Below are 19,440 nucleotides of genomic sequence, written 5' to 3'. Positions count from 1 at the left end.
ACAGCTGAGCATTCCCGTGTTCAAACTGCCCCTGGAATTCCTCCCTGGGGCTGGAACTGGGGAGCTGTTCCCAGCTCAGGGGAGCTGCAGAGGAGCATTCAGCGCTCAGCCTGCAGTGTCCTGTCAGGAGCAGACCCTGAATTCCTGCCGTGTTTCCATGGAGGAGCTGCAGTTCCGTGCTGCAGACACGAGTCCAGCCAGCAAATCCTGGAGAAAAACCTTAAGGCACAGAGACTCCACCTTCCCCCCTCCCTCCCGGGAGGGCCTTGCCGTGGCTGTGCTGTGCTCCTGGTGGAAGTTTTCCTGATGAACCCCCTGGAATTCTGGCTGTCACTGCTGAGGGGCAGAGTTCCACCAGCCCATGGGTGAGGGTGGGCAGGGCAGGTGCCATCCCGGGGGACAGTGACAAAGCCCTGGCGTTCCAGGGCACAGAGCCCCGGGAAGGAGCCAAGGCACAGCGCGGTCCGTGCTGTGAACTCCTCACGGCCCCCTGAGGCTTTCGCTGGAATTCTCTGCTTTGGGGTTGTTTTTCCTGACAGGATTTACGAGAACGCTTTTTCCACTCGGGTTTCCAACCGTGTGGTAATGAAGGGTCTGGTCCAGGCTTTGTGCTGGGCTCGCCAGAGCTCGAGCAGGGGATCCGTGCGGAGCTGGGGGCTCTGCTGGTGTCACCTGGATCCCGGTGTCCCAATCCTCCCCACTGCAAACAGGCGGTGGGAGCAATTACAAACCTCAAAGCCTCAGCCAGAATAAAGAGTGACTTTGCCATTGCCTGGGACGTGTGGCTCAGGCCAAAGCTGGGTGACAGGGCTGCCTGAGCGGCAGGGAAGTCTCTGCCATCCCAGAGCTCCAGCGCAGCCTGGCCTGGCCAGGAACACGGAATGCTGGAGCTGGGAATGCCAGCCCAGGACTCTGGAGCTGGAGCTCCCACCTGGAGCAAGGATGGCAAACCCAGAGCTGTCCCTGCCCCTGGCAGGGTGGGACTGGGTGGCCTTTGAGGGCACTTCCAACCCAAACCACTCTGGGATTCTCTGGAAACCAACTGGGAATTCTTTTGTTGTTGCTACACAAAGAGAAACTGAGTGACAGACACAGCTTTGCTCTTCCGCTAATGCCCCTTTTATTCATTTCTGTAACTTCTTATTTTGTAAAGAAATTCCATAGCCAAAACCAAAGGGTCTCTTCAGAAAAACCCCAAACAACCCACAGAAAAAAAATTTAACCACCAGCAAAGTAAATCTTGATTTTAAACCACAGCACAACAACCTCAAAGGATTACTAAATTATTTCCCAGTGTCTCCAGCCACACTTCCTGCATCCATGATTTGTGCCCCTACAAACAAGACCCATATTTACAATAAATCATGTTTGAAAGAGTTCTGAGTATGGGAATGAGCTGCTGCTCCTCATAAAAAGGCAGCAAAGCATTGGGTTTTAATTGATATGATCTCATTAAATTTAAAAACACATCTCTATCACATGTCTGAGGAACGGGTTTATAAAGTGTCCAAGTCCCTTGTTTTCTTCCCTGCCTCCACGCTATTCCCTTGGCACTCTGGCCATTTATCACCATTGCACAACAAGGATTTAGAAAGGGCAGAAAGAATCTTCATCTCCCAAAATCCAACGTGGAAACCATTCCCTGCTTGGAATGAGCCACCTTCAGGTCTGTGTTACATTCAGTGTGCCGGGAAAAGATGTGGAGAATGGGAGAAGGCAGAGTTCCCCCCTTGGGAAGGTGTCCCTGGCAGCTTTCCTTGGCTGGCTCTGTATTCCAGGAGAATTCTTCCCAAACCAGGTTTTTTCCTGCTCCTGCTTCAGCTGAGAAACACTTCCCAAACTGCCAGTGAGGCTTCAGTTCTTGTCCTTAAACGCTGCAGTTTTCACCCAGGAAAGGATTCCCAGCATTCCGAGAAACCTTTGCTTCATCATTAAAAGGGAATTCACTGTGGAAGAGCCTGCAGAATGTAAACCCATCAAAAATCCATGGCAAACCCGTGTCCTGGGAATTGGGAATTTAGGGGACATTGGAAAAGTTCATTCTGAAATTCCTGACTGAGGGTGCTTAACAGGGTGGATTTTCAGATTGATAAGGACAAATTCTTGGGGCCAGACTCTTCCATCTGGGAATCTGCTGGATCCTCTTCCCACTGATGCATTGCCTGTGTCTGCAGCAGAGGAGCCAGGGTGGCATCTGCCCTTCCTCCTCTCACTCCTCCCCAGGCTCCACCTTCCTGCCGTGTCCGTGACTCCGGGGGGTCTGTGCTGCTGTGGAAGTGATCCCAGGAAAAGGGAATTGCTGCTGGACCCGCAGGAGGGTGGGCACTGAGCACACCCAGGGCAGGAGGGTTGGGGATGCTGAGCACAGAGCTCCCCGGGCAGCTCTGCACCTTCTGCCCGGCCTCGCAGGAGGTTCCACCCCTGGAGCAGAGATCCAGCATTTCATCCCTAGTTTAGTTCCTAATGGGAATCCAGGGAGTGACGACAACACCTGACATTCCAGGCAAGGCCCCCATCCTTCCACAGGCAAATTCCAAGCAGAATCCGAGCCTGGGGCCACTTGTGATGGCTTTGGCACTTGGCAGGACGGAGCTCCCAGCCCTGGCACAGCAACTTCCTCCTCATGGCTCATCCAGATCCGGCTCCCAGAACTGGGAAAAGCTCCATGAAACCACCCGAGAGCCCCACAGCTGAAAAATGGAGTTTGGAATTCAGGAGTCACTTCCCAAGCCCCAGCCCTGTGTGCAGAGATAACTGGGAGCACATTTGTTTATTTAAACCCCAGAGAGGAAATCATAAAAATGTCCATTTGAAAAATGTAAACTCATCCCTATTTCCTTGAACCACACACGTGTCACCTTCCAAAGTCCTCTGAGAGAGGAGAAAGGCCAGTCAGACAAAGCCTCTGGAGCCAGGAGATGGAATGTGGAATATGGGGAATGCTGTCACCAAGGGGAGCAGCTACAGCTAAATGGGATTTTTGGCAATGAACACTAATTCAGGGAAGGATGATTCCTTTAGGATTGCTCTGGCACTTCCAGCTACAGAGGAATTCAGTTTTCTTCATCCGAGGAGAGACCTTCGATCTCATCCCTGTCTCCTCCAATCGCCATCCAGAAGGCTTTGGCCACCTACAATGGCAAAAAAGATGGGAAAAGGAGAGAATTCCCATCAGATGACTGAAGGTTTTGTATTTCCCATCCAAAGAGCAGAAGCTGAGCAGCAGCTGAATCTGGCAGCCAGGTCTGTAAATGTAACACATCCTCTCTGAGGTTAAGGAATTTCAGCAACACAGAGGTGATGGTTCAGGTCATGGGAGACACCTGTGATACAAAACCTGTGCTATTTAAGGCTTCATTAAATCTTCCAGGAGATCCAGACTTTTCCATTGGCTTGTGGAAGCTGGCCAGCACCCCCAGGGCTCTCAGTTCAGAATGCAGAAAGGGGAAAGTTGTTTTTTTATGGCAGTGGGGGTGGAATGAGCTGATCTTTAGGGTCCCTTCCAACCCAAACCATTCCAGGATTTTATGCTTTTCTGACATTTCAAACTTCCAGGTAATTCAATTTTTGGGAGATACCTGACAAGTCTTCCCTAGGACTGTGTGGTTTGTTCTCACTACTCTTAATCCAGGAACCCTCCAGGAGCAGGAACTGTGGCTTGGAAAGAACAAACCCATTTTATTGATTTCACTCACCTTCTCTGCGTGCAGCTTCCTCTGTTGGTGAGGCAGCGTGGCAGCTTTGTCTGTGGGGAAGGAAAGATTTGGGTTGTGAGCAGGGACAGAAACTCCTCCTGCACCTGGGTTTGGGAACTCCCAGAGCAACATCTGCTGCTTTCAAAAGCACAATCAAGATGAAGGGGAAATGAATGGAAAGAGCAGTTACTTCTAAAGGACTTCAGGCAGGAGAACAGGAATTTCACAGCTTCCCAACTCACTCCTGGCTGGTTTTCTTTGGTTTTTGGAATGGTTTTCTCTGAGCCCCTGGAGGAGGTGCCAGAGCTCAGGCCCATCTCTCCTGGTGTGTTACCTTTCATTTCTTTCAGCTTTGAGAAGAGCCTTTCGAAGTTCTCCAGGTCCCCATCCCTCGTGGTCAGGCTGGCCAGCTCCTGGATGTCCATATCCAGCATGGGATCTGAAATACAGCTTGGTTGAAGGGAAATTATTCTGGTTTCTCAGCAGAAAACCAGGATTTTAACAGCTGCAAATCCCATTTGCAAATTCCAATGTCACAGGAGAGAAAGAAACATTTCATTTACTGATTGCTCATACAGATAAATCATGGCATTGTTACTGTGGTGATTAATTTTATGGAATAAATCCTTCCCTGTGAGGGTGGGCAGGCCCTGGCACAGGGTGCCCAGAGCAGCTGGGGCTGCCCCTGGATCCCTGGAATTGTCCAAGGCCAGGTTGGAAAGGGCTTGGAGCAGCCTGGGACAGTGGGAAGTGTCCCTGCCATGGCAGGAGGTGGAATGGGATGGGATTTAAGGTCCCTTCTAACCCCAAATATTCCAGATTCCATGATTCTGTGATAAATTCCATGTGAACTTATCCAGTATTTAAGATTTCTTGCTGATTCCAGGATGCTCTGTCCAGAAACAGCCAGAGAGTGAATCAGAGTGATGAGCTGTGCTGGGACCACAGCAAACACTCAGCTCTCCCACACAGCTGGAAAGGAATTCCCATCCCCTGGAATGCTGCAGTGATTTGAGGACTCCCCTGGCTCTGGCAGTGCCTCAGTTTCCCTGAGCAGGAGCCAGGGGCTCTGTGGGCCCGTCCCTGCCAGGTGTGGATGCTCACCTGCAGCACTGTCAGGCTCCAGGCTGTTTGTGCCTGCTCCATCCTCTCCACCATCGGACTGGGATTCTTCCCTGTCTTCTGGGGATGGGTTGGACTGCCAGGAAACAAAGATATTTCAGTATCCAGTAATGCATGGAAAACATCAGCAGCAAATCAGGTGCTTCCTGCTTTTCCTTCAAAACCTTGCACTTTATCTCCAAGTGTTACTGCAAAACCTGTGCCATGAAAAGCCACTTCTGGCACTGCATGAAGGGGTTTCAGGATGGATTTGTTGTTTTTTTTTCAAATAACACCATGAAATGACAGGTTTTGTTTTGCCCAAGAGGGGATAATTTGGGTATAATCAAACCCATCGTGAATGGAGCTTTTAGTGCTTTTTCCTGTGGCTCTGTGGCTCTGTGGGGAGGTCCCAGCCACCCCCCCATGGATGAAGGGAGGGCCTGAGCAGAGCAGGGACCAGGAATTACTGGAATTACTCTTTACTTCTGTCTCAGGGGTCTCTTCACAGCCACGGCTCCTGTTTGCTCCTGCCAAGGTGCTGAGCAGACCAAAGCCCTGGGTCCTGTCTGCAAAGAAAGCACAAAGTGCAAAATTACTGCAAGTACTGGCACTGGCCAGCTGGGACAGGGAGTATTTCCCAGCACCACGGAAAACTGCGCTTTTGAAACACTTGAAAATAGATTTTAAGCAAAAATTTCACATCATCTCTAAGCTTTAAACTGCATTAGCAACGTTTGCTGCTAAATATTGCCCCCAAAGAAGAGATGTGTGAGCCACAGGAGATGTGGGATCTTTTTAAAGCTTGTTGGAAGTGTCTGCTCCGTTGGGATCTGAGCTGGAAAATGCAGCAGCAGAATTTGCTGTTCCTGGTGCTCAGGTTTAACCTCCATGGGAAGCAGCACCAGGTTTGAGGCTGGATTCAGGAAAACGAGAGCCTTTTCTCACACATGGTCTGAATGGGCTGAGCACCACAATGATGGCAAAGAAAATTGTTAAATATTTAATTCAGAATTCCTGGCTGGATTCATCCATCAAATCCAGGGTTTCTTCTCACTGCAAGGTGCTCTGGGCTCTCCCCACTGCTGGCCCAGGGTGTACCTCAATGCTGTTTTAAAACCCAACCTAAAAAGTGATTTCAAACCTAAACAGTCATCTAAGATAATAAACGTGGTGCAGTATTTTTAATTTAAACTGGCTATATTTTTAAACCTGTTTTATATAAAAATATGTGCATAATGGGTGATATGATGAGGTGTTTTTTACTAAGTCAGATTTTTCTAAGTCAGTTTACTACTCAATACAAACTGGCCTTGCACTGAGTAGTAAATATTTGCAGTTACACAAGGCACTCAGGAGATTTTTTTCTGCAAACCTTTGTATTTTAGTCAACTAAAACTGAAATAATGTGAAGTTATTGTACCAGAAATAGCCAGGAAACAATGATTCCTGCCAGAAGAAAGATTTAATATTGCTTTTTAAAAGAAGTATGTTCTAAATTATTACACTCATGACTAAGCTCTAGACTCAACTGTTGAGGTGATGTCATTTGGATGCTCTGTCCAAATTTCCTTGCCATTTCTCCAGACTCTCATTTTGAGGGGTTGGATGTGTAACTGAGCCCAGCCAGCACTCACATAAACACATCTCCATGAGAGGATTCCTGAGCCCCCATTCCCAGTTCCCTGCTCCTGATCTGTTCTGCTCCATCCCTGGCAGGGATTTGGGGCCACTGGCTCTGCTTTATCCCCTTTTGCTGCTTTAACAGATCCTCAGCCCAAGGGGTGGGAAGAAGTGAATCAGTGGAGCTGAATGAATTCCCTGGAAAACGTTCAGCTGCCCCTGAATTCCATCAGGTCAATGAACAGGAACTGGAGGATGAAAGTTTGGGATTTGCACCCCAAATCAAAGCAGCTTCCCCAAGTTTCATGGGACTGAGCAGAGAGCTGGCTTTGGGGAAGCTGTGAAGATGGACATGGAGCCAATTTCTGAGTCATCTCAAGCAAGGTTGGACACTGCAGTGCAGAATGTCCTGGGGAGAGAACATTCCCACACTGGCAGGGTGGATGCAGTGATCTAATCATGGACCTCGTTCATAGCTGGGATTAGTTTGTCCTGCACAGAAAAATGGCAGTGGCTCCATCTTCCCTCCTCCAGCACCACAGAACCTCAGCCAGAATTATTACAAATGTCATCCCCTTCTGAAAAACCTGGAATGTGCAGCAGGGATCTCTGAACAGCAGCTACTTGTCCCTGGATCTGTGGTTAGGGAGGAGGCAGACACAACACTTGGTTGCAGGCACACCCTTGAAAAACCCTTCCTATTAAGTCCTTTTATTGGATGTAAAAGTCATTTCAACTTCTGGGTGCAATTCAGGAAGTGGGTGATGCCTTACACAGTGTTCTTAAGGCAGCAAAGCCAAAAATTAGCTCATCCATTTATCGGAGGAGTCAGTGGCTACGATGGAGCAGCTGTGGCTGGTCCATCCCTGGCAGTGTCCCAGGCCAGGTTGGACAGGGCTTGGAGCAGCCTGGGACAGTGGGATGGGATTTAAGGGCCCTTCCCATCCAAGCCATTCCAGATTCCATACTCTGTGTGGTTTCATAGGAATCACTCATGATGATGTTCTGAGCATGGATTCAGCATTCCCAGATTCCTGTTCCATAGCCAAGTGTTTTCCACTGCCTTTACCTATTATTCCTCCAGTCTGTCTCCAGCTGACACATGGTGATCCTTACACATAAAACTGGAATTAACACATCAAACTTCACAGTTTGTTTAAATGGCCTCCCTAACTCAGGTTAATTGGCTGTGATTAGAGCCAGGCTCATTCCTGGCCCCACCTGAGGTGAGCAGCTTCACCTGGCATCACTCAAGCTGGGATTTAAGCAGGAAAGAAGCTGAGCAGCCTCTTCCAGAGGGCTGGAAATGGTTTCTCTTCTTGCCACAGAGGTTCTTGCAGGGACAGAGGAGGCAAGAGCAGTTTAATACTGCTGTGGGGAGGGAAATGTGTTACCTGGAGAATCCCTCACATTCTTCCAGAGACTGAAGGGAGCTCCAAGGCCTGGAGAACCAACTTTCCACCAGCTCCAGACAGGATTTGTTCTGGGAGACTCCTGGTAAGACTGTTTATTTGGCTCTGAGTAGAGAAAATGCTGCTCTATTTACTCACAAAGCTCCTGGCATTGGTTACTTGATGTAAACTCGTTTCTAATTCAACTGTGTTACATTTAATAATTATTTTTTATGGATCTGTGCGAGAACAATGCATTTGGTGGTGAGAGGAAAAAAATCTGAAGTTTAAAATTTTAATTAATAGGTGTGTGAAAAAAACCTGCAGCTTGAGAACTGTGTTGGGGCTTAATGCAATAAAATAACGTGGGGTTTGATGTTTGTGCTTGAAGAAAGTTATTCCTGCTCTGTCTGTAAATTTAAATTCTCAAGGAAACAGGCTTTTGAATTAAGGCAATGCTGTAGAATTAAGGCTACACCTAACAGTGCTGTGAGTATTTGCTACTACACATTTACTACTGGAGCTCTCTCAAGGTCTCTGACAACCCTTCCCTGCCTGGTTTTTAACCAGCCAGGAATTGCAGATAGAAAAGCTAAAGTTGGATTGACATGGCAGCCAGTTTCTAGGATCTGGAGGAAGCTGAAAACAAAAGATATGTTACAGGTTGTAAAAAGTTTTATTTTAAGCAAAGTGAGCTCAATGATTTCCCTTTGAAGGCACAGTCAGGCTGCAGCACCTTCCAGATATAGCTCACTTCCTGAGGGCTTTGTGGTGATACAGCAGCGCTGTGTGCAGAGAAAATCTGGATTTTTCAAGGAGTCTGACCTTTACAGAACACACCAGTGATGTGCAGGAATTTCCCCCCTGTGAAGAACTGAACATGTGACTAAATTCTGCTGTTCTGTACGCTGGCATCTGCCAAATACAGGAAATAAGTTGTTATAAAACCATTTTTAGCACAACCTGACACCATCTGCCAAAGTTACCTGGTTCTCTGCAATGGTTACACTGAATCAGACCCCACCTTTACCTGATGGGGAATGAGAAGTCCTCAAAAAGCTGCATTAAAAAATGGAGTTTAATAATTCTCATTCTGCTTTTAGTGAGTTCCAGCAAGCACCTTGCAGACACAGAAATTAACAGCAGCCTCTCTCTCAGTGCTGTAAATCATCCCACAGTTAATTGCTGTGGGAAGGGAGAAGCCACAGCAGTGGGAAATGGGACATCAGGGAGCAGAGAGGTGTTGGAAGGCTGGTGGTGGGATGAGGCTTTGTGAACATGACATTTCAGGCTAAGCACTCCTTAAGAGTTTCATCTTCCTACATTTTCTGCAGCAGTTTGTGTGATTAGAAAAGTAATTAAAAGTTTTCAAGTAAATGGAAGGATCTACACTTGCAACCACAGCATTTCATTTTCTGATGAGTCTAAGGCTAAAGTGATTTTTCCAAAATTCTAACTCTACCTGATAATCAGCTTTCTCAGGAAATTATCTGGGGTTGCCCATTTTTTGCACTTTTGTCAAAAATTTCTGTGGTTTCCATGTACTTGAGTGGGGTTTTCTGTAGCAAAAACACTCCTTAAATGTTTTGACACGGCTCCTTTGCCAAATCTCATCTCTGCACTTGCTATTCTCATCCCTAGTTCAAAAATTTAAAAAAAAAACAAAACAAAAATCCCCTACAACAAATGTGGAGTTTAACCTTTACTTCTACACTGAATCATGGATCAGTCTGATAAAGCTGATAATTACAACCTATTTCCTACTAGAGTTTGCTGGAACAAACTTTGAGTTTTCATTGCAACCTGCAAAATCAATGGAATATTTAACTCAAATTATTGGTAGAGTGCAAGTTAGAGAGGGAACAGAAACAGGTGCTGGAACAGGAGGAAGTTTTCCACAGAAATCCTTTCCTGTGAGGGTGGTGAGGCCCTGGCACAGAGAAGTCGTGGGTGGAAGTGTCCGAGGCCAGGCTGGATGAGCTTGGAGCATCCTGGGACAGAGGATGAGATGAGCTTTGAGGTCCCTCCCACCCCAGAGCATCCCAGGATTCTGTGCTAGATCTCACCCACGGCCTAAGAGTTCACCAGGCCATCAAGGGAGGATGAAAGCAATGCCTGAACCCTCCTGTTCCCTGGGAAGGTGCCAGAGTGCTCCAGCTGTGTCTGGAGTGCTCCAGCTGTGTCCAGCTGCTCAGTCTGAGCTCCTGATAACCCCCAGGCCCCAGCAGAACCTACCACCCTTCATCACCACGTTGGACCAGACGTTGGCATTGAGGGCCTGCACAATGCGCTTCACTCCGGTGGACTCGGGGAAATCATCTGCACCAAAACACAAAGAACAACTCTAAAAACTCCTAAAAATAACTAAAAAACATAATGTGCCTCCAGAGGTGGGGCTGAAGGCCTGGCCCATCTTCTCACAATCATTTTAAATTCTGGTACAAAACACACATTTTTCACCTTTGATTCGTGAGAGGCCAAGGAAATGGAAATTAATGCCTCATTTCTTGGGCTGAGCTTCCAGAGTTAATGAACTGGGAGCTCAGCACTTTGCAGAGGTCTAAATCCTTTTTGTTAAATATTTACCAAGAGGCCTACATGAAGTAACATCTGAGTAAATTTTATAATAACAGACAAGGAACTTGAATATTTTACCCCAAGATCTTTTACAATGCTCTATAGCACAGAAATATTTTAGAAAATAGATATTAGAATTACTTTTTCTATTAAAAAGTAAAGAACTTGAGACAACCATTTAAAAAGGGTGTATTGCCTGTAAAAAATGGAAAGGAGTATTGTAAAACTGTCACCACAATATCCATCTCTGAAAGTTCCAGTAATCCTGGGAATTACAGGAACTTGAAAGCCCAGGGAAGCATTATTCAGATTTTAATTTATTTACTGAATAGATCTGATACCACTTTGGATCAAGTCAGTTTTCCCATTTCCTCAGTTTAGTCAGCTTCCCATGTTTGTGCAGGTTGACAAAGGGAAAAAAAAAACCCAAACAATCCTTTGAACACAAAATGTGATTGTTTGGAAATCAATCTCAAGTGACTCAGGGACACCTGCAGTAATTGAAACTGCCTTTAGAAATGAATTTAAGGCTGAAATCAGATTTTTTGTCCTCTGTGATGCTGCTGCTTGGTTTGATATCAGAATCATTATCAAGAATCTCAATTTAGAGCTCTTGTCCTGACTGTGCAAACAACTGACAATGAGTCAAAACAAAAGTTCCAGTTTATTTGAGATGAGCTGCCTGAAATGTCAGAATTTCGAACAGAGATTGGCCCAGTGTGTTTACAGCATCTGCTGTGCCTTTTGTAACTCACCCAGAATGTTTGTGGGGTAAATAAGTTACTCACTGGAACACAGTTCCTCCTCTGCATGAGTCACAGTGAATCAACTACCAGATTAAACAGTTTGGAAAGAACATGTATCCCAATATTCCAAAAATTAACATCCTGAGTTGTTTATTATTCCCATTATTTAAATGGTAAAGAGCTTGTTCTTTACAACAATTATTCAATAGGAAAATAACTTGATTTAAGGTTACTATTTTTAAAGCATTTAGTATTTGTTTAGTCTGAGGAGTCTTTACTTCTGATTTTCCCAGTTTCTGTGAATCGAATCTGTGAATCTCCCTCCTTGACTAAAGAAAAAAAGGAAACATTTTTAAAGGACGGTGTGGAGAGAGGGAGAGACTTCTCAGCTACTCAGAATCCAATTTTAGTAGGCCTTCAAAGGGGGAAAAGGGGTGGGATGTGTTCTAGCTGAGGATTTTACAGTGAATTATTTTTGGTGATTGCAATGTGCTTGGATAACTTGAAACAGAGTAAATGTTAGTGACTAATTCCTCTCCAGCCTGCAAATGCACTCAGTTATCTCATTTTATTCCAGAGAGGTAAGGTGTAAATGCTTTTCTGTGTCACTGAAGTGAGGAGATAAGGCTGATGCTGATAAGGCTGTCAGGAAATGCACAGTCACTTTTCAAGAGTGGAACATCACACTTCTGACTCTTCTTGCTGGGTTTTTTTTTTCTTTTTCAAGTTATAAATGTTGGGCAACCAGTGATTCTGAAACTGGTTTATTTCCTGTTTAACAGCTCGTGTTGCTCTGAAATGTTTTTAACAACCTGCCATTTTCAGCCTATCATGTCACTACTGTTTGTACCACCATAGTATTAAAATAGCTTTTAAGTCTTCTTAAAAACAGTATTTTTCTGCCCTCTTGCACAAAGATTTTCTAAGTGGAATACAAACTTCAGATGTATCAATACAGCCCTAGGGCAGTGCCAGCAAAAGGAGCAGATATTATTTTTACGTAGGTGCTGCATAAACAGCAGCTGGATTTGGGAGGGGACAAATGGAATTTCTCAGAGGAAATAACCTCCTCCTCCTCCTGACCTTTTATAGCTGAGACTAAGCCCCACCACCCGGGAGCATTCCATGCTGTAATCATGTGGCACATCAACAATTACAAGGGGCATTATTTTCTTCAGAAGATATTTTGGGGCACTTTTTCATTCTCAAAATGGCAAGAGAAGCAGCAGACCTACCATCTTCATCAGGCAGCTCCTCAGGGCTGAGCTCCACCAGCTCAAAGCCATGCTTGATGCACCACTCTTGAGCTTTCTGTCTGTTTACACCTAAATTGGGAGACAAAAATGGGTATTAAAGGTGCAGATTTGAGCCTGGTATCAGCATATTTATCAGAATATTTAGCTGTGGTTTACTCCCTCAAAGTAGTTTGTTTGTTCTGGAGTGTATGGGAAAGTGTATAGCAGCTGGCATGGATCCTCCATTCACTGTGGATTCCAAAATTACAGTTGCACTCCTCCTTGGAATTGAGGAACAGAACCAAATGGTTTTGCAGAGGGTACAATGTAAGTGTGAATGAAGACTTCTGTTAAATCTGGGTTTGACACTGAATGAAGCTGCAGGGACACATCTGCACCTCCCAGTGCTGTTGTCTAGAACCACAGCAAACCTGTGTTCAATCTCCAAATGGAATTAAGCAACCAAGTCCTCCCCATTTTTTAGCACAGTGCAGCAGCAGGAATGCCTTTTAGTGCCCCTGCAGTGGGAGGACACAGAGCTGAGCAATCAGGTAAAATTCTGATTCAGTTTTAACCACATCCCACTGAAGGTTTCAGCTCCCAGAGTCACCTGGCTGTGCTCTATCAGCTCTCCAGGCCAGCCTCACCCAGACTCTGAGAAGCAATTGTTGATGTAATTAGAAAGTCAATTATTATGCAAGTTAATGGCTCTAAGTGAGGATGGGAGTTCTTTGGGTCTCCTACCGTTGTCAGACACTCTGTCACAAACCAGGATCATCACTTCTGGCAGCCACTCTTCTGTCAGGGGAAGCCATTCAGAGACCCCCTCCAGTCCAGTTTTCTACAGGGGAAAAGAATTCTTTGAAATACATCCTACAATACTTTAGTTTTTAATGGTATTAAAATTGAATTATATCAAGAAATAGGCTTTTTTTTTTTTTTGTCTCAACCTTTCTGGTTTCTGCTAAATCAGTTTTTACTGCTGCTGGTTTAGCAGAAGCAATTTTGGGTAAAATGTACTGAATTTTATGTCTAGCTCCCTAAATTTTGTCTGTCCTAAAGGAGCCTTTAAGAAGCAGCACCAGCTAGGAATAAAGCTGGAGATGCTGAGCTGGATTTGCCACGGTGGCATCCTGACTCCTGAAAACCCCTCTTCCAGCTAGAGGAGAGTAGTAAGAGAGAAAGAAACTGCTGCTATTGTTAGCAGGGAAATTTAATATTGAGTATTTAACACTGATCTTCTGCCAAGGAATAGAACAGCCCAAAGGGGATGGATGGAGAATGTGATTTATGGTTCTCCCTGTGATAAGGCAGCCACATGAGGGATGAAGCAGGAGGATGAAGCAGAAGAGCCTTACTGTTGTGCTGTCGAAGTACACAACAAATGCCTGCACAGCCTCAGCAATCTCCCCAGTCACATGGAATGTGTTTGGGACCACACAGAGGTGGATATCTGCAGAATAATATTTGTTATCTATCGTCCAGGGGTAGAAATTCACTCTTCCACTTGTTATTGCACCCACAGTAAGGTCATCTTTTCCTGTGATACCTGCAGGAGAGAAAATGGATGAGGAGGAGGGTAAAACCAGCATCAAGAAAATAATTTGTCTAGAGAAGTACAGTGCCAATGCAGATGTGTCTTTACTATAATAAACCAGTATATAATTAAGATCTTTAAAAATTCAACTCAATTTGTTACTCTGTCCCAGATTTTATTGCTTAGCTTTCAAAAGAGTTTATTTTCTAGTTTTCAATATAAAATATGGCCCAGGAGTTGCAGAAAGCCTTTTGTTTTCCTGGAAACGGCTTTTCAAATGTTAACCTCAAACTCAGTACCTGCAAACAGGATGTATGGAGAGAAAACCTAAACTTTATTACAACCATGCATGGTCACTGAGATGTAAAGATCTGTTTAACTGTGACTAAAACCTGAAGGCAACTAATGAGAAAATAAACCCAGTTCCTACAATTCAGTTTAATTCCCATTAAATTCCATGTAGGAGCTCAACCATTAAAATCCAGTGCTTTGCTCAGGTGCTGCCAAAAGCCCTTCAAGGTAGGAACCTTCCCAGGAACACTCCTGGAGCTGAATTAGAGCTGGAAGCAGAGCATCCCATTATTCCTTGAGGGAAAGGCCAGGATATCTTGTTCAGGCTGGATGAACTCGTGGACACTTTGGAACACAGGTCAATTATTTATAAAATGGACTGAGTCATGCAGAGTTGCCTTGGGCAGCAGAAGAGTTAAAGGATAAAGTACATGGCTTTTCAAGGATTTGTATTTTAAGGTACTGAGAGAGAGTTCCTGGAGCTGCTGGAACAGGCTGTTCCCTGAATAGTCTGGAGATGAATTTGAATTTATCTGTGTCTTATTAGTATAAAGACAGGAAAACCTCCTTGCCAAGGCTGCAGTGATTTTTACAACTAAACTGCAAAGCTGAGGAATAGATCTGGTGAATGAGCACAGGGCACAAGGCAGGGAGGGCTGTAAACCAGGATTATTTGCAGCCCTGAGGAGGAGATGGAATCTGGGGGAGAAATGTGACCTTGGAAACAGAAACCTGTAGCCATTTCCTACTTAAGAGGATGAAACAGGAGTCTCCTCTCTGGGTTTCTTAAAATAAGAAGTGCCACATCTAAATGATTTTTCCAGGCTCAAGTTTTATTTTATTTTGGATGGCAATTATTTTTCAGAGTAACTGGTCTTTAATCAGGTGATATTCCATGCTAAGATTACCCACCTCACTTTGGAGCTGGGGAACAATGATCCTGAGCCACCACCAAACAAACCTGGATTCTGAGCTTTGTATTCTCAGAGGTTTTATTTTGAATATGATATAAATTTCCCTTTACCCATGTTCTGACAGTTAAAAATAAGTAACTAAATTAAAATCAGTCTGAGCTAACAGAATTGCAAGTCAATGCCACAAGAGGCTAAGAATAAAAGGGTCCACAGAAATTACTGAAACCCAGAAAATCAGCAATAGGATTTAGGGACGAAAATGGGGTGAGGAAGAAAATCAGCTCTAAAGTCACTTGAGTCAGTCACCCTAACAAGGATACAAAGGGAAAGAACTTTCATAAAAGGTTTTCAAAAGCTGATAGGAATTTCGCATTTGCTTTGTAAGGGATACTTTTTTTTAGAAGAGTTCATGGACAAATTTAGGTCTCAAAGCACTGCTAGAATGAGGCCATGTCCCATTTCCTATTACCTGCTACTTGTTCCTGTATTTTAAAGGGTTTTCTTTCATCCCATTGTGCTGCTGATTACCCATCCTTCATCCCAAGATTTTGCCAATTCCCTGTGAAACTTCTTTCCCAGTAAAAATGGATATTGCACACTAAACTCAAAGGGTTTCAGGAACTTGGGGAAAGGATTCAGATTTGTGTCTCAGGCTGCTTGTGGGATTGTAAGAAATCGCTGTACAACAGCCTGATCACTCCTGGCAGGAAATTGAGCAGCTTGTCAGGAGTTCTCTCCAAGAAAAGTCACTTGGAACAATTAGATTTTGGTCTTTAGAGCAAACAAGCAGAGACTACAAAAGAAATACACACTGCAACTCAAACTGAGTTCTCATTTGATGCTGGAATTAGTTTTAAGGGCTGTATTTACCACACCAGCATTCCAGAAATTTCCTTCCAAGACAGCCTGGATTTTAATGAAAGCAGAAAATTCAGCCAGAATAGTTTGGTATCTAATTTAGAGAGTATTGGTCAGAATAAACTCCTAGAAAATTAATATGGCAAAAGATGGCTTGTCCAAGTGAGCCCTTATAACTCTTTTTTCATGTGAAACTGCTCAGCCATTGAAAGTGTCAGTGGTTTGCCATGCACAGAGCCTGGAAAGCCACGTGAGTCACTGTGTGAGCACGGCAGGAGCCAGGTCCAGCAGCAGCTCCACGGGTGACAGCAATGCCAAAAACACGCCTGGAAAACTCCATGGCACTGACAGAGCTGCTTGGTGTCACCCAAACCAGCAGAGTTCAGGGTCCCCTGGGCAATCCTGTGCCTGCTGGACACTCTGGAATGAGGCTCCCAGTGTAAGCAGTGGCTGCAGACAGGCTGGGTTTGTGTCCCACACTGCATAAATGCATTTGGAGCAGCACAAGCTGCCTCACCCCAGGGAATGATTTGAGGCCATTTTTGGCTGCTCCAGCATCATCCCTGGGTCATAACCTCCAAAGCCCTGTCCTGCACTAAGATCACCACGTTTGCTGGATAATTCCCCTTCTCCAGTTTTATCCCACGACTGATTTTGCTCTTTTTGTATCAGAAAACCATTAAACAACAAACAGCAACTGACACACGAGATCAGTTCATGGCTCAGTCCAGTAACCGATCCTGGCTGGTGTCACACAGCCCCAGAACTTCCAAACTTCTCTGGAATCTCTCCAGAGGAAAAGGTTTCATCAGGCATCAGTCACTGGCTTATTTTTCAGCAAGTCCATCAGTTGTGTCCCTTCTTCACTCACAAGTATTTATGAATTTTAATAAAGCAGGCAATAGTTATGACCAATATTTTTGGAAATTATTTTCAGCTATTTACAAAAATGTTTGCTCCTTTTATTGACTTAATGGACTTTTAATTTCATATTTTATCATGCAGACAAGATTATGATTTTGAACACAAGAGAGGACATGGCAATATTATAAAATTGCACATCCCATTTTTAATGCTGAATCTTACTAAGTCTTCTGAAAGTGCAAAAACTTAAACTTTTGAAAAAGGAGAGTTGAAAAATAACTTTTCAGAAGACTTAAACAATCAGAGAACCACATGTAGCTCTCTTGCAATAGTTGCCCTGTTCTTTAACACACAAGTGGTATTTAAGCAATTTTAGCACATTGCCTAATAATATTTTTTTTAATTATTATAACTTCTTTTTGTGTTTTTTTTTCCCCAAAGGGATTAAGGTATTGACCACTCTTCCTGGTGTTTTTCAGATTGAATAGATATTTTAAGAACATAATGCCCTAAATGCTCCCAAATCTCAGAGTTGTCAGGTACACGGAGTAGTTCCCACATTCTGGCCCTTGAGAGCCACCTGGTGGAATAAACCATAAAAAATACCCCTAAAATTACACCAAGGAGCAAAGAGAACCCAAACATGCTGGGGAGGGGGAGGAGGGGAGTGGTAAAAACCCAAAAACAGGAGGAAGAACAATCACATCAGAAAGCATGAAAACTGAGCCAATCTTATTTGCTGTTTTGTGATAAATATATCACAATAATAGCAGGCAGATCGATGTTGAGCACTTTAAACAGCTTTGTTTAGCCACAGTGTCCCATGAATTAAAGCATTCAGAAACCAGCACAAATACAATTATATCTAGCAAATGTACCATCAGCTGCTTCTCATCCTCAAGCCATTTTACATTTAACAGGAGGAAAACCCTGGAAAAAGTCTTGGAATTGACCTGGAAAGTTCTGACAGGGTGTTTCACTAAATCCTTCCCACTGCTGTGCTGTCCCTGCCAGTGTGTCCTTGAACATTTTACAATCTGCAGCATCTGATTTAATTTCACTTGTTATACAAAGCAAGGACATAAAATGCTGATGGTATTTATTTTATCAAGTTATTTGACTTCTTTCAGGGGGATTTTAATGTAACCCAGTCAGAGGACATGCAGACAGGACTCCAGTTTTGGTACTGGGAGCAGTGGAAGCTGAGACGTTTCAAAGTGAGTACTACTTAAAAAAAAATTGAGTTTAAATTGTATGACTCTCAGATTGAATAGCTTTTTGCCCACCTACCTTTTCTACCTGCTTCATTTCACTATACAAAATAATCAAAGCCTAGAGGAATCTTGAAAAATTCCTTCTAATTTGCTTATACCTTCCTCAAAAATAAGCTAATAATAATATTTTTTGGTGTGGAATCTTTAAATAATTCAGTGTCATGCCGCTGCTTTGACAGAGAAGCCTTTGACTGCAGATCTTGTAGTGTGACTTTTGTTTCAAAATGTGCTTTAATGAGGTGGAGGGAGCCAGTTCCTGGGAGCAGCCCTATGCTTGGTGAGGTCCTAAGGAAGAATTGCTCAGAAAGAGATAAAAACAAATCCAGAGAAGGGATGAGGCAGTTTAAGTTCTACATCTCAGTGAGCACAGCAAACTGTTCATGAATTCCCTAAAAACCAGGGCGGTCCTAACACGGGGAACTCACCAAGATCTGAACAGCTTCTTCCTGGAATCCCCCGATTTTAAAACTACCAGAAATTCCACCATGGTTTCCTCCGCTATCAGATCTTATTCTTGCGTTCCCCTTTTGAGCCATAAAAATGGCAAGTGGTTCCCAGGAAGACCACTTCCTACCGAATTAATTCCATGTATTCAGTACGAAGTGTAACCTGCAATTCTACCAGCTGCAGAACAGACAAATTTTTTAGCTTTTCCTTTTAGTCCCCCCGCATTGAGAAACCGGTGAATTATTTCCTTATAGCACTAAGGAGGCTCCTGACACCCTCAGCAAGGGGTCGGGGACTGCGTGGCTGCCCTGGGAGTGATCCCTGAGGGGGGAACTGCGACCTTGATGGAAAAACGAGAACCTGAGGGGAGAGCTGAGATCCTGAGGGGAAAATTTGGATTCTGAGGGGAAAATCTGGACCCTAAGGGGACGGCAGCGACCCTGAGGGGAAAATCGGGACCGTGAGGGGACGGCAGCGACCCTGAGGGGAAAACTGGGACCGTGAGGGGACGGCAGCGACTCTGAGGGGAAAACTGCGATCCTGAGGGGAAAGCAGCCGCCCTGAAGGCCGGGGCTGGAGGGAGCCGCTGTCAGCCCGATTCCCGGGGCGCAGGCAGGCCGCGGCCCCCGGTTCCGCCCGCCTGGACGCCGCGGCGGCCCCGACTCACGTTTGACGAGCTCCTCGGGCGCGAAGCCCGCGGCACAGCTGGTGAGCAGCGCCAGCGGCCGCGCTCCCGCCGCCATGGCGCCCGCGCCGCGCCCCTTCCGCCGCGCCGCTACCACCGCCCGCGGGGGGGGCGGCCGCGGGAGGGAGCGAGCGGAGCGCAGGCTCGGCCCCTGCTGGATGCGCCGTCCCCCCCCGGCTGCGGGGCGGATGGTGCGGCCCGG

General features: G+C 45.2%; 1 protein-coding gene across 1 annotated transcript; it reads right to left on the bottom strand.

The window, feature by feature from the left end:
• Window positions 1–1,096: 1,096 nt before the first annotated feature.
• Window positions 1,097–19,335, bottom strand: AAGAB (alpha and gamma adaptin binding protein). Its single transcript, XM_058847142.1, has 10 exons — window positions 19,221–19,335; window positions 13,727–13,917; window positions 13,113–13,209; window positions 12,369–12,458; window positions 10,046–10,129; window positions 5,283–5,365; window positions 4,800–4,893; window positions 4,030–4,134; window positions 3,696–3,745; window positions 1,097–3,131 (listed from the first exon to the last, which is right to left on the bottom strand). Exons 1-10 carry the CDS (start codon window positions 19,294–19,296, stop codon window positions 3,054–3,056), a joined length of 948 nt encoding a protein of 315 aa, XP_058703125.1. The 5' UTR covers window positions 19,297–19,335; the 3' UTR covers window positions 1,097–3,053.
• Between the last annotated feature and the right edge of the window lie 105 nt (window positions 19,336–19,440).

The sequence above is a fragment of the Poecile atricapillus genome, chromosome 11 (genome assembly GCF_030490865.1).
Source record: "Poecile atricapillus isolate bPoeAtr1 chromosome 11, bPoeAtr1.hap1, whole genome shotgun sequence".
Lineage (NCBI taxonomy): Eukaryota > Metazoa > Chordata > Aves > Passeriformes > Paridae > Poecile > Poecile atricapillus.
Note: the sequence above shows the minus strand (reverse complement) of the source record. Positions and strands in the feature narration are given on the sequence as shown.

Bases quoted from the DNA above. Each gene is read 5' to 3' on its own strand.
- AAGAB (XM_058847142.1), bottom strand. From the start codon at position 19,296: ATGGCGGCGGGAGCGCGGCCGCTGGCGCTGCTCACCAGCTGTGCCGCG. The intron at 4,894-5,282 runs GTAAAGAGTAAT...GTTTCCTGGCAG, and splicing joins AAGAGACCCCTGAGACAGAA to TCCAACCCATCCCCAGAAGA. The intron at 3,132-3,695 runs GTGAGTGAAATC...TTGCCATTGTAG, and splicing joins GGAAGCTGCACGCAGAGAAG to GTGGCCAAAGCCTTCTGGAT.